At 46.5% G+C, this 12450-nt stretch overlaps 2 protein-coding genes and 1 long non-coding RNA gene across 30 annotated transcripts in view; 1 reads left to right on the top strand and 2 right to left on the bottom strand.

Annotated features, from left to right (window-relative positions):
• The window catches only part of LOC118377884 (protein RUFY3), a 60016-nt gene extending 54376 nt beyond the window's left edge, over positions 1–5640 (bottom strand). For all 28 annotated transcript variants that reach the window (XR_008063101.1, XR_008063094.1, XR_008063085.1 and 25 more), the window contains exon 1: positions 5141–5640. The gene's annotated coding sequence lies outside the window, so the exon portion shown is untranslated. The remainder of the gene's footprint in view (positions 1–5140) is intronic.
• Positions 5641–6141: 501 nt separating this feature from the next.
• Positions 6142–8313, bottom strand: LOC127907388 (uncharacterized). Its single transcript, XR_008064314.1, has 4 exons — positions 7936–8313; positions 7416–7883; positions 7208–7363; positions 6142–7155 (listed from the first exon to the last, which is right to left on the bottom strand). It is a non-coding gene; the product is annotated as an uncharacterized LOC127907388 (long non-coding RNA).
• A 2234-nt stretch (positions 8314–10547) lies between these two features.
• The window catches only part of LOC127907089 (mitogen-activated protein kinase 1), a 126286-nt gene continuing 124383 nt past the window's right edge, over positions 10548–12450 (top strand). The window contains exon 1 of the mRNA XM_052460796.1: positions 10548–10971. Coding sequence (XP_052316756.1) covers positions 10826–10971 — 146 coding nt within the window. The 5' untranslated portion in view covers positions 10548–10825. The remainder of the gene's footprint in view (positions 10972–12450) is intronic.

Genomic DNA, 12450 nt, shown 5'->3' with positions numbered 1-12450 from the left:
AAGAGCACAGGGCACCAGTGGCGAATTTGCCAAATGGGCACATTTGGCCAGGTAGACTAGGCCTACTACTATTCATACTCCAATCATCAGAACTGTAGGACTAATAATAAAATATTGAAGGCATTAATAGATTTTACAGTAACAAAAGTATATTAGAAATAATGGGAATTAACTGTACTACTGGTGTGCAATTCCCGTGGCCTCTGCAATGGGAAATGGATCAGTCCACTGAGACGGGTCTCCGCAATGGATCAGTCCACTGAGACGGGTCTCCGCAATGGATCAGTCCACTGAGACGGGTCTCCGCAATGGATCAGTCCACTGAGACGGGTCTCCGCAATGGATCAGTCCACTGAGACGGGTCTCCGCAATGGATCAGTCCACTGAGACGGGTCTCCGCAATGGATCAGTCCACTGAGACAAGTGTCAATCAAGACATGTGCCATAGATTTTCTTTACAACTGCTTGACAATAATAATACTCAGTCGACCAACAGCCTATTGACGAAACAATCGACAAGTCGACTAAATGGGGTCAGCCCTAAACTATTCTCTCATTCAATGAACCAGGGATCAAATGGTTAAGATGGGCCAGTTAGCGAACTAAGATATTCATCTATTTGTAAGGTTAAAATATTCAGAGTTCAGGGGAGATCTTGACAGCGTAGGAGTTATTTGTCATTTAGGCTACCACACCACTCGCTAACTTTGCTAAATAAATGTAGACAAACTCAACGCAAAAAAACAAGTCTCTTTTCAAAGATAATTCGTAAAAATCCATAAAACTTCACAGATCTTCATTGTAAAGGGTTTAAACTATTTCCCATGCTTGTTGTAAAGGGTTTAAACACTGTTTCCCATGCTTGTTCAATGAACCATAATCAATTAATAAACATGCACCTGTGGAACGGTCGTTAAGATGCTGACAGCTTATAGACAGTAGGCAATTAAGGTCAAAGTTATGAAGACTTAGGACACTAAAGAGGCCTTTCTACTGACTCTGACAAACACCAAAAGAAAGATGCCAAGGGTCCCTGCTCATCTGCGTGAACGTGCCTTAGGCATGCTGCAAGGAGGCATGAGGACTGCAGATGTGGCCAGGGCAATAAATTGCAATGTCCGTACTGTGAGACGCCTAAGACAGCGCTACAGGGAGACAGGATGGACAGCTGATCGTCCTCGCAGTGGCAGACCACGTGTAACAACACCTGCACAAGATCCTTACATCCGAACATCACACCTGCGGGACAGGTACAGGATGGCAACAACAACTGCCCGAGTTACACCAGGAACGCACAATCCCACCATCAGTGCTCAGACTGTCCGCAATAGCCTGAGAGAGGCTGGACTGAGGGCTTGTAGGCCTGTTATCTGGTGAGGACCTGCCTTACATCACCGGCAACGTCGTCACCTACGTGAACAAACCCACCATCGCTGGACCAGACAGGACTAGCAAAAAGTGCTCTTCACTGACGAGTCCCGTTTTGTTGGATTCGCATTTATCGTCGAAGGAATGAGCCTTACACCGAGGCCTGTACTCTGGAGAAAGATTGATTTGGAGGTGGAGGGTCCGTCATGGTCTGGGGCGGTGTATCACAGCATCATCGGACTGAGCTTATTGTCATTGCAGGCAATCTCTACGCTGTGCATTACAAGGAAAACATCCTCCTTCCTCATGTGGTACCCTTCCTGCAGACTCATCCTGACATGACCCTCCAACATGACAATGCCACCAGCCATACTGCTTGTTCTGTGTGAGATTTCCTGCAAGACAGGAATGTCAGTGTTCTGCCAATCCCCTTGAGCATGTCTGGGACCTGTTGGATCGGAGGGTGAGGGCTAGGGCCATTCCCCCTAGAAATGTCTGGGAACTTGCAGGTGCCTTGGTGGAAGAGCGGGTAACATCTCACAGCAAGAACTGGCTGATCTGGTGCAGTCCATGAGGAGGAGATGCACTGCAGTACTTAATGCAGCTGGTGGCCACACCAGATGCTGACTGTTACTTTTGATTTTGAACCCCCCCTTTGTTCAGGGACACATTATTACATTTCTGTTAGTCACATGTCTGTGGAACTTGTTCAGTTTATGTCTCAGTTGTTGAATCTTGTCATGTTCATACAAATATTTACACGTTAAGTTTGCTGAAAATAAACACAGTTGACAGTGAAAGGACCTTTTTTTGTTGCTGAGTAAACATGTTATTCAATAATTTCATCCAAACTGCTCAAGAGCGCCTGCGTGGCCAGGTGCTAAAATACATCATTTGAGACGCATGATGCGCTGCAAGTCCCGCCTCTTCCATCTCATTGGTTTTAAGGAGAATATACCCATATGGGTGATTGAAAGATGAACTGAGGGCCACACTCCAGTCCAGTCGGTGACGGTTAAAGTTGGTTGTCAACCGCCATTTAAAGTCCAAAGACGAAGAAGCCTAAAGGAGGCGAGATTACTAGAAGAAAAAACTTTTATGTGTGGATTAATTGTCAGAGTAGAGGACCTTGTGCATTTCAGGTAAAATAACAACCCAATGTTTTTATCCCAGAACAAATTAGCTATCAACAGCATACGAGCCAGCTAAATTTACATGAATGTCTAATGTTTTTCGACCTGTCCCCAAATTAATATAGTTGGTTCAAAGTTGGTTTTGATATTTCAACCTCCATGTCCTGATCGTGTCTGGTGTGGATGGACAAAATCAACACGCGTGTGATGGCGCACCTTGTCAGCATGTTAGAATATTTTTTAGGACATAGGACTAAACAATGACATTAATGCATGCTAATGGTTAAATAGCGAGAACCATTCAAAACATTGTAGTTTGGCTGATTATCGAGTTAGTCTGTTGTATATCAGTTTACCTGCTGCACTAATGTCTCTCTCTTCTCTGGCAACGGACAACTGACACACCCGCCTGTGATGCGCAAAAACCATGACTTGAGGGGATCTCATTAATTACCAAAAATGTGCTATACCTGGGCAATAACTCAACCGGCAATTATTTGCAAAACATTTGCAAACGCCTTTGAGGCTGCAATGTAATCTGATCAGCCATTCAGGAATGGACCTCACCTACGCTGTAAATATTCTCCACAACATGTATTGTTCCCTTACATTATACACATCAGGTATGCAAACAACCAGCATAGACAACAAGCTAACCAGCTACATCACAACACCAACTACTGACATGGTGACACAGAATAAGCTGACCAGAGGTGTTCATCTGACTCTAGGATGTAACCTAGCCACCTATAGCCTCAAGGAGGTAACCTAGCCACCTATAGCCTCTAGGAGGTAACCTAGCCACCTATAGCCTCGAGGAGGTAACCTAGCCACCTATAGCCTCTAGGAGGTAACCTAGCCACCTATAGCCTCTAGGAGGTAACCTAGCCACCTATAGCCTCTAGGAGGTAACCTAGCCACCTATAGCCTCTAGGGGTAACCTAGCCACCTATAGCCTCTAGGGGGTAACCTAGCCACCTATAGCCTCTAGGGGGTAACCTAGCCACCTATAGCCTCTAGGGGGTAACCTAGCCACCTATAGCCTCTAGGGGTAACCTAGCCACCTATAGCCTCTAGGGGGTAACCTAGCCACCTATAGCCTCTAGGGGGTAACCTAGCCACCTATAGCCTCGAGGAGGTAACCTAGCCACCTATAGCCTCGAGGAGGTAACCTAGCCACCTATAGCCTCGAGGAGGTAACCTAGCCACCTATAGCCTCGAGGAGGTAACCTAGCCACCTATAGCCTCGAGGAGGTAACCTAGCCACCTATAGCCTCGAGGAGGTAACCTAGCCACCTATAGCCTCTAGGAGGTAACCTAGCCACCTATAGCCTCTAGGGGGTAACCTAGCCACCTATAGCCTCGAGGAGGTAACCTAGCCACCTATAGCCTCTAGGGGGTAACCTAGCCACCTATAGCCTCTAGGGGTAACCTAGCCACCTATAGCCTCTAGGGGGTAACCTAGCCACCTATAGCCTCGAGGAGGTAACCTAGCCACCTATAGCCTCGAGGAGGTAACCTAGCCACCTATAGCCTCGAGGAGGTAACCTAGCCACCTATAGCCTCTAGGGGGTAACCTAGCCACCTATAGCCTCTAGGGGGTAACCTAGCCACCTATAGCCTCTAGGGGGTAACCTAGCCACCTATAGCCTCTAGGGGGTAACCTAGCCACCTATAGCCTCTAGGGGGTAACCTAGCCACCTATAGACTCTAGGGGGTAACCTGGCCACCTATAGACTCTAGGGGGTAACCTAGCCACCTATAGACTCTAGGGGGTAACCTGGCCACCTATAGACTCTAGGGGTAACCTAGCCACCTATAGACTCTAGGGGGTAACCTGGCCACCTATAGACTCTAGGGGGTAACCTGGCCACCTATAGACTCTAGGGGGTAACCTGGCCACCTATAGACTCTAGGGGGTAACCTAGCCACCTATAGACTCTAGGGGGTAACCTGGCCACCTATAGACTCTAGGGGGTAACCTGGCCAACTATAGCCTCTAGGGGTAACCTAGCCACCTATAGCCTCTAGGGGTAACCTAGCCACCTATAGACTCTAGGGGGTAACCTAGCCACCTATAGCCTCTAGGGGTAACCTAGCCACCTATAGCCTCTAGGGGTAACCTAGCCACCTATAGACTCTAGGGGTAACCTGGCCACCTATAGACTCTAGGGGTAACCTGGCCACCTATAGACTCTAGGGGTAACCTGGCCACCTATAGACTCTAGGGGTAACCTAACCACCTATAGACTCTAGGGGGTAACCTGGCCACCTATAGACTCTAGGGGTAACCTGGCCACCTATAGACTCTAGGGGGTAACCTGGCCACCTATAGACTCTAGGGGGTAACCTAGCCACCTATAGACTCTAGGGGGTAACCTAGCCACCTATAGCCTCTAGGGGGTAACCTGGCCACCTATAGCCTCTAGGGGGTAACCTAGCCACCTATAGACTCTAGGGGGTAACCTGGCCACCTATAGACTCTAGGGGGTAACCTGGCCACCTATAGACTCTAGGGGGTAACCTGGCCACCTATAGACTCTAGGGGGTAACCTGGCCACCTATAGACTCTAGGGGGTAACCTAGCCACCTATAGACTCTAACTATAGACCCAAATTATTACATTTATTGAAACTCACTTTTCGTTTTGTTGGGCATTCTTTCGATATTGAACTCATATTGAACAGGAGTGGGAGATGACAGTCCAGTCTTTGCAAATCGGATGTTGGCCGAACTGAGCGCCTCTTTAAAATAAATGACCGACGTCGGAGAGAAAGACTCATCCGGGGTGCCAGCAACATGTCCGTTTTTAGCTTGAATATGTACTCTGTCAGAGTCCCCCGTGGCGTCCAAACTTTGTGAAAGTTGTGGATCCTGAAAAGGGTACGATGATATCAGCCTCCCCTCGGCCATCTTCACTTCAAACTCATATGACTCGTTTCCAAAATAAAGCAGTGCAAAAGCAATATTGTAGCAGACTACTAGCGCATGACGGATATACACTTCGTTCTTTCACTTCTTTCTTACACGAAAGATTTTATAGATCTTTTATTTTTCTGCAACCTGCTGTTTTTCTGTATAATTCTGCAGTCCAGTCTCCACAAAACCCGTACCTAATGAACTTCAAAGAATCGCAGTGCAGGCTATGACGTACACAAAACGTGACGCATAGCTGTCGTAAAGAAACCTGCTCATTGCCGAAACATTTTACACCAATGAAATGCATTAAAACACAACTTTATTACGAGGGTTTTTGTGTTTATGACATTTTTAAAAACTATTTAAAAAAAGGGGGCCTGTATAATGCAGAGAATATATACATATAAATTGCATATATGAGCCGATCAGAGTACACAGTAGACAGGCTACTTATTTATGTAATAACATGACTTATATCATATAATTCAATTAAAAACTTGCGTTATTCATTTAAAAAAATTCAATCCAATAACATTTGATGCAGCTGAGATTGTTTTTCATAGTTTGATATTTTAGCGCCCTCTGCTGACAAGCAGCACTCAATAGGCCTTCATGGTTGCTTTGACACCATTAGTTTACATGGGCAGCCCAAATCTGATATTTTTTTCACAAATTGTTCTTTTAAACAGTCAGATCAGCTTTGAAAAAAGCGCTGCTGTGAAAAGCGCTGCTGTGATTGGTCGAAAGACCAATTAGTAGAAAAAACATCAGAATTGGGCTGCCTGTGGAAATGCAGCCATGAGTCCCAAGGTCTCGTCTGTAGGGGAGAATCTCAATTAGTTTTGCTCGACTCCTCACGTCCTCCTCCGTTGTGGAAACAAATGTGCTTGTATGAAATGAGACTCACATTAGGTAAATTACGTTGACATGGGTGGAATTCGCCTACGAACGAATTGACACTCTTCACCCATTCGACCACTTTCATGACTTATGGGGCGAACAGAAGACAATCAACAAACGGACACTCAACACATCACTCACAGGAAGGACCTCAGCCACCTGTTCTCCCAGTACCACTCAACACATCACTCACAGTAAGGACCTCAGCCACCTGTTCTCCCAGTACCACTCAACACATCACTCACAGTAAGGACCTCAGCCACCTGTTCTCCCAGTACCACTCAACACATCACTCACAGGAAGGACCTCAGCCACCTGTTCTCCCAGTACCACTCAACACATCACTCACAGGAAGGACCTCAGCCACCTGTTCTCCCAGTACCACTCAACACATCACTCACAGGAAGGACCTCAGCCACCTGTTCTCCCAGTACCACTCAACACATCACTCACAGGAAGGACCTCAGCCACCTGTTCTCCCAGTACCACTCAACACATCACTCACAGGAAGGACCTCAGCCACCTGTTCTCCCAGTACCACTCAACACATCACTCACAGGAAGGACCTCAGCCACCTGTTCTCCCAGTACCACTCAACACATCACTCACAGGAAGGACCTCAGCCACCTGTTCTCCCAGTACCACTCAACACATCACTCACAGGAAGGACCTCAGCCACCTGTTCTCCCAGTACCACTCAACACATCACTCACAGGAAGGACCTCAGCCACCTGTTCTCCCAGTACCACTCAACACATCACTCACAGGAAGGACCTCAGCCACCTGTTCTCCCAGTACCACTCAACACATCACTCACAGGAAGGACCTCAGCCACCTGTTCTCCCAGTACCACTCAACACATCACTCACAGTAAGGACCTCAGCCACCTGTTCTCCCAGTACCACTCAACACATCACTCACAGGAAGGACCTCAGCCACCTGTTCTCCCAGTACCACTCAACACATCACTCACAGGAAGGACCTCAGCCACCTGTTCTCCCAGTACCACTCAACACATCACTCACAGGAAGGACCTCAGCCACCTGTTCTCCCAGTACCACTCAACACATCACTCACAGGAAGGAACTCAGCCACCTGTTCTCCCAGTACCACTCAACACATCACTCACAGGAAGGACCTCAGCCACCTGTTCTCCCAGTACCACTCAACACATCACTCACAGGAAGGACCTCAGCCACCTGTTCTCCCAGTACCACTCAACACATCACTCACAGGAAGGACCTCAGCCACCTGTTCTCCCAGTACCACTCAACACATCACTCACAGGAAGGACCTCAGCCACCTGTTCTCCCAGTACCACTCAACACATCACTCACAGGAAGGACCTCAGCCACCTGTTCTCCCAGTACCACTCAACACATCACTCACAGGAAGGACCTCAGCCACCTGTTCTCCCAGTACCACTCAACACATCACTCACAGGAAGGACCTCAGCCACCTGTTCTCCCAGTACCACTCAACACATCACTCACAGGAAGGACCTCAGCCACCTGTTCTCCCAGTACCACTCAACACATCACTCACAGGAAGGACCTCAGCCACCTGTTCTCCCAGTACCACTCAACACATCACTCACAGTAAGGACCTCAGCCACCTGTTCTCCCAGTACCACTCAACACATCACTCACAGGAAGGACCTCAGCCACCTGTTCTCCCAGTACCACTCAACACATCACTCACAGGAAGGACCTCAGCCACCTGTTCTCCCAGTACCACTCAACACATCACTCACAGGAAGGACCTCAGCCACCTGTTCTCCCAGTACCACTCAACACATCACTCACAGGAAGGACCTCAGCCACCTGTTCTCCCAGTACCACTCAACACATCACTCACAGGAAGGACCTCAGCCACCTGAGCCACGGCCTGTTCTCCCAGTACCATCAGAAGGCAGAGGCAGTACAGGTGAATCGAAGCTTGGACCCGAGAGGCTGAAAAATAGCTTCTATCTCCAGGCCATTAGACTGTTAAATAGTCACCACTATCCAGCCTGTACCCAGTAACCTGCCCTGAACTTTTGACACTGTTCCTAGCCGGCTACCACACGGTACTCTACCCTGCACCTTAGAGACTGCTGCCCTATATACATAGTCATTAAACACTGGTCTCTTTAATCATGTTTACATACTGTTTTACCCACTTCATATGTATATAGTGTATTCTAGTCAGGGCTCATCCTATATAACTACTGTTGTAAACACCTTTCTATCAATATACTGTCTATACTATCTGTACACACCATACTATATACAGTTGAAGTTAACATACACTTCGGTTGGAGTCATTAACTCGTTTTTCAACAACTCCACAAATGTCTTGTAAACAAACTATAGTTTTGGCAAGGCGGTTAGGACATCTACTTTGTGCATAACGCAAGTGATTTTTCCAACAATTGTTTAAAGACAGATTATATCACTTAGAATTCACTGTATCACAAGTCCAGTGGGTCAGAAGTTCACATACACTAAGTTGACTGTGCCTGAAAACAGCTTGGAAAATTCCAGAAAATGATGTCATGGCTTTAGAAGCTTCTGATAGGCTAATTGACATAATTTGAGTCAATATGAGGTGAACCTGTGGATGTATTTCAAGGTCTACCTTCAAACTCAGTGCCTCTTTGCTTGACATCATGGGAAAATCAAAAGAAATCAGCCAGGACCTCCGAAAGAAATGTAGACCTCCACAAGTCTGGTTCATCCTTGGGGGCAATTTCCAAACACCTGAAGGTACCACGTTTATCTGTACAAACAATAGCGCGCAAGTATAAACACCATGGGACCACCCAGCCGTCATACCGCTCAGGACGTAGATGTGTTCTGTCTCCTAGAGATGAATGTACTTTGGTGTGAAAAGTGCAAATCAATCCCAGAACAACAACAAAGGACCTTGTGAAGATACTGGAGGAAACAGGTAAAAGTATCTATATCCACGCTCAGCAAGGAAGAAGCCACTGATCCGAAACCACCATAAAAAAGCCAGACTACGGTTTGCAACTGCACATGGGGACAAAGATCGTACATTGTGGAGAAATGTCCTCTGGTCTGATGAAACAAAAATAGAACTGTTTGGCCATAATGACCATTGCACAAACAACCACAATACCTGTGACTTTGACCACATCCATTCTTCTACCTTTCTGTTTGTTTTCCAATTTAGTCGCAGACAGCACAAAATGAACAGGCAGTGGCTTGGGTGGTTGTTGTCCTTGATGATCTTTATGGCCTTCCTGTGACATCGGGTGCTGTAGGTGTCCTGGAGGGCATGTAGTTTGCCCCCGGGGATGAGTTGGACAGTTGCCGTACCAGACGGTGATATAGCCCGATAGGATGCTCTCAATTGTGCATCTGTAAAAGTTTGTGAGGGTTTTAGGTGCCAAGACAAATTTCTTCAACCTCTTGAGGTTGAAGAAGCGCTTTTGCGCCTTCTTCACCACACTGTTTGTGTGGGTGGACCATTTCAGTTTGTCCGTGATGTGTACACAGAGGAATTTTAAGCTTTCCACCTTCTCCACTGCGGTCCGGTTGATGTAGATAGGGGGGTGCACCCTCTGCTGTTTCCTGAAGTCCACGATCAGCTCCTTTGTTTTGGTGACGTTGAGTGAGAGGTTATTTTCTTGGCACCGCACTCCAGGAACTGCCAACTGCCTCAATCTGAAGATCAGAGATTAACCCCTCATAATGATTCAATAATCTCAGATTATCATCATGATAATCCACAATAATACATACTCAGATTATCATCATGATAATCCACAATAATACGTACTCATTATGGACAACAGTGGTTGTAGGCAATTCATGTCAATCTATCATTTGTAGTCATGCAATAAATGTAGACCTGCATGTAAGAATATCTGATATTATCCTAAAGGGTTGTGCCTAGTAATCTTCATCCTCATGGGCCTAATCTGTAGACAAAGGTCATTTGTGTTATAATGAGTTTGATTTATCCGGGTGATGTTAAAGATCTTCTCACAGCGCGGTTTTCGATCTTGTCTTGCCTCCTTGATCACATGACGCACTCCGTTATTTCCTGCAGCAGCCTCGGCTCAGCTCTGTGTATTCATTACGTCTTGCAACGGAAACCGTTTACCGCGTGTAAGAAGCAAACAGAGCAAACGGAAGGAAACGGGGAGGGGCCTACCCGAATGTGTCAAATAGAAGCCCTCGTTTTCTTTGCAAAACGTTTTACGTTGGGAGTAAACGCTTTCTGTTGCAAAAGGTTTTGCAACAGACCAAAAATGTCGCAAATGAATACACCCATGCTCTTGCAGTAGCTAGCAGACTGCAGTCAGTGGAATCAGGCTTTGTACACGTTATAGCGCCGAGGAGCGGACAAATTACTTTTCTTACTCTCTTTCGCCGTTACTGAGGACTTCATAAAGTCTCACTGTGTTGTATAACGTTATTACAGCGGTGACTTTTCGTATTTTCCCTTTCTTTTTGGCTGTGGAGAACGTGTTAAAAATACAGCTAGTTTTCACAATGGCGACAGCAGCAGTATCTGCCAGTGCTGGCAGCGGCCCCAACCCCGGATCTGGCGCTGAGTTAGTCCGAGGACAGGTCTTCGATGTCGGCCCTCGCTACCACAATCTCTCCTATATTGGCGAGGGCGCCTATGGAATGGTGTGGTAAGAAATATTTCCGTAGCATACCATAAAGGCAGACATGTAGCCTCTCATCGTTACTGACGTTCATAAACCAGGGTTGGTTACTTTGTAGACTGTCTAGAATTATCTGCCTAACTCATCTTTACTGACACATTGTAACATGGAATCTCTGGTTTTGATACATTTGTTGCTGTGTTGATATTGTGCCTTTAGTCCAGTGAGTGAAGGCTCTTATTACTTCTAGTCCAGTGAGTGAAGGCTCTTATTACTTCTAGTCCAGTGAGTGAAGGCTCTTGTTACTTCTAGTCCAGTGAGTGAAGGCTCTTATTACTTCTAGTCCAGTGAGTGAAGGCTCTTGTTACTTCTAGTCCAGTGAGTGAAGGCTCTTATTACTTCTAGTCCAGTGAGTGAAGGCTCTTGTTACTTCTAGTCCAGTGAGTGAAGGCTCTTATTACTTCTAGTCCAGTGAGTGAAGGCTCTTGTTACTTCTAGTCCAGTGAGTGAAGGCTCTTATTACTTCTAGTCCAGTGAGTGAAGGCTCTTGTTACTTCTAGTCCAGTGAGTGAAGGCTCTTGTTACTTCTAGTCCAGTGAGTGAAGGCTCTTGTTACTTCTAGTCCAGTGAGTGAAGGCTCTTGCTACTTCTAGTCCAGTGAGTGAAGGCTCTTGTTACTTCTAGTCCAGTGAGTGAAGGCTCTTGTTACTTCTAGTCCAGTGAGTGAAGGCTCTTGTTACTTCTAGTCCAGTGAGTGAAGGCTCTTGTTACTTCTAGTCCAGTGAGTGAAGGCTCTTGTTACTTCTAGTCCAGTGAGTGAAGGCTCTTGTTAGTGAGTGAAGGCTCTCTAGTCCAGTGAGTGAAGGCTCTTGTTACTTCTAGTCCAGTGAGTGAAGGCTCTTGTTACTTCTAGTCCAGTGAGTGAAGGCTCTTGTTACTTCTAGTCCAGTGAGTGAAGGCTCTTGTTACTTCTAGTCCAGTGAGTGAAGGCTCTTGTTACTTCTAGTCCAGTGAGTGAAGGCTCTTGTTACTTCTAGTCTCTTGTTACTTCTAGTCCAGTGAGTGAAGGCTCTTGTTACTTCTAGTCCAGTGAGTGAAGTCTTGAAGGCTCTTGTTACTTCTAGTCCAGTGAGTGAAGGCTCTTGCTACTTCTAGTCCAGTGAGTGAAGGCTCTTGTTACTTCTAGTCCAGTGAGTGAAGGCTCTTGTTACTTCTAGTCCAGTGAGTGAAGGCTCTTGTTACTTCTAGTCCAGTGAGTGAAGGCTCTTGTTACTTCTAGTCCAGTGAGTGAAGGCTCTTGTTACTTCTAGTCCAGTGAGTGAAGGCTCTTATTACTTCTAGTCCAGTGAGTGAAGGCTCTTGTTACTTCTAGTCCAGTGTGAGTGAGTGAAGGCTCTTGTTACTTCTAGTCCAGTGAGTGAAGGCTCTTGTTACTTCTAGTCCAGTGAGTGAAGGCTCTTGTTACTTCTAGTCCAGTGAGTGAAGGCTCTTGTTAGTGTGAGTGAA

Source organism: Oncorhynchus keta, chromosome 14 (genome assembly GCF_023373465.1).
Source record: "Oncorhynchus keta strain PuntledgeMale-10-30-2019 chromosome 14, Oket_V2, whole genome shotgun sequence".
In the NCBI taxonomy this organism is placed as follows: Eukaryota; Metazoa; Chordata; class Actinopteri; order Salmoniformes; family Salmonidae; genus Oncorhynchus; species Oncorhynchus keta.
This window is presented reverse-complemented; position numbering and strand designations above follow the sequence as displayed.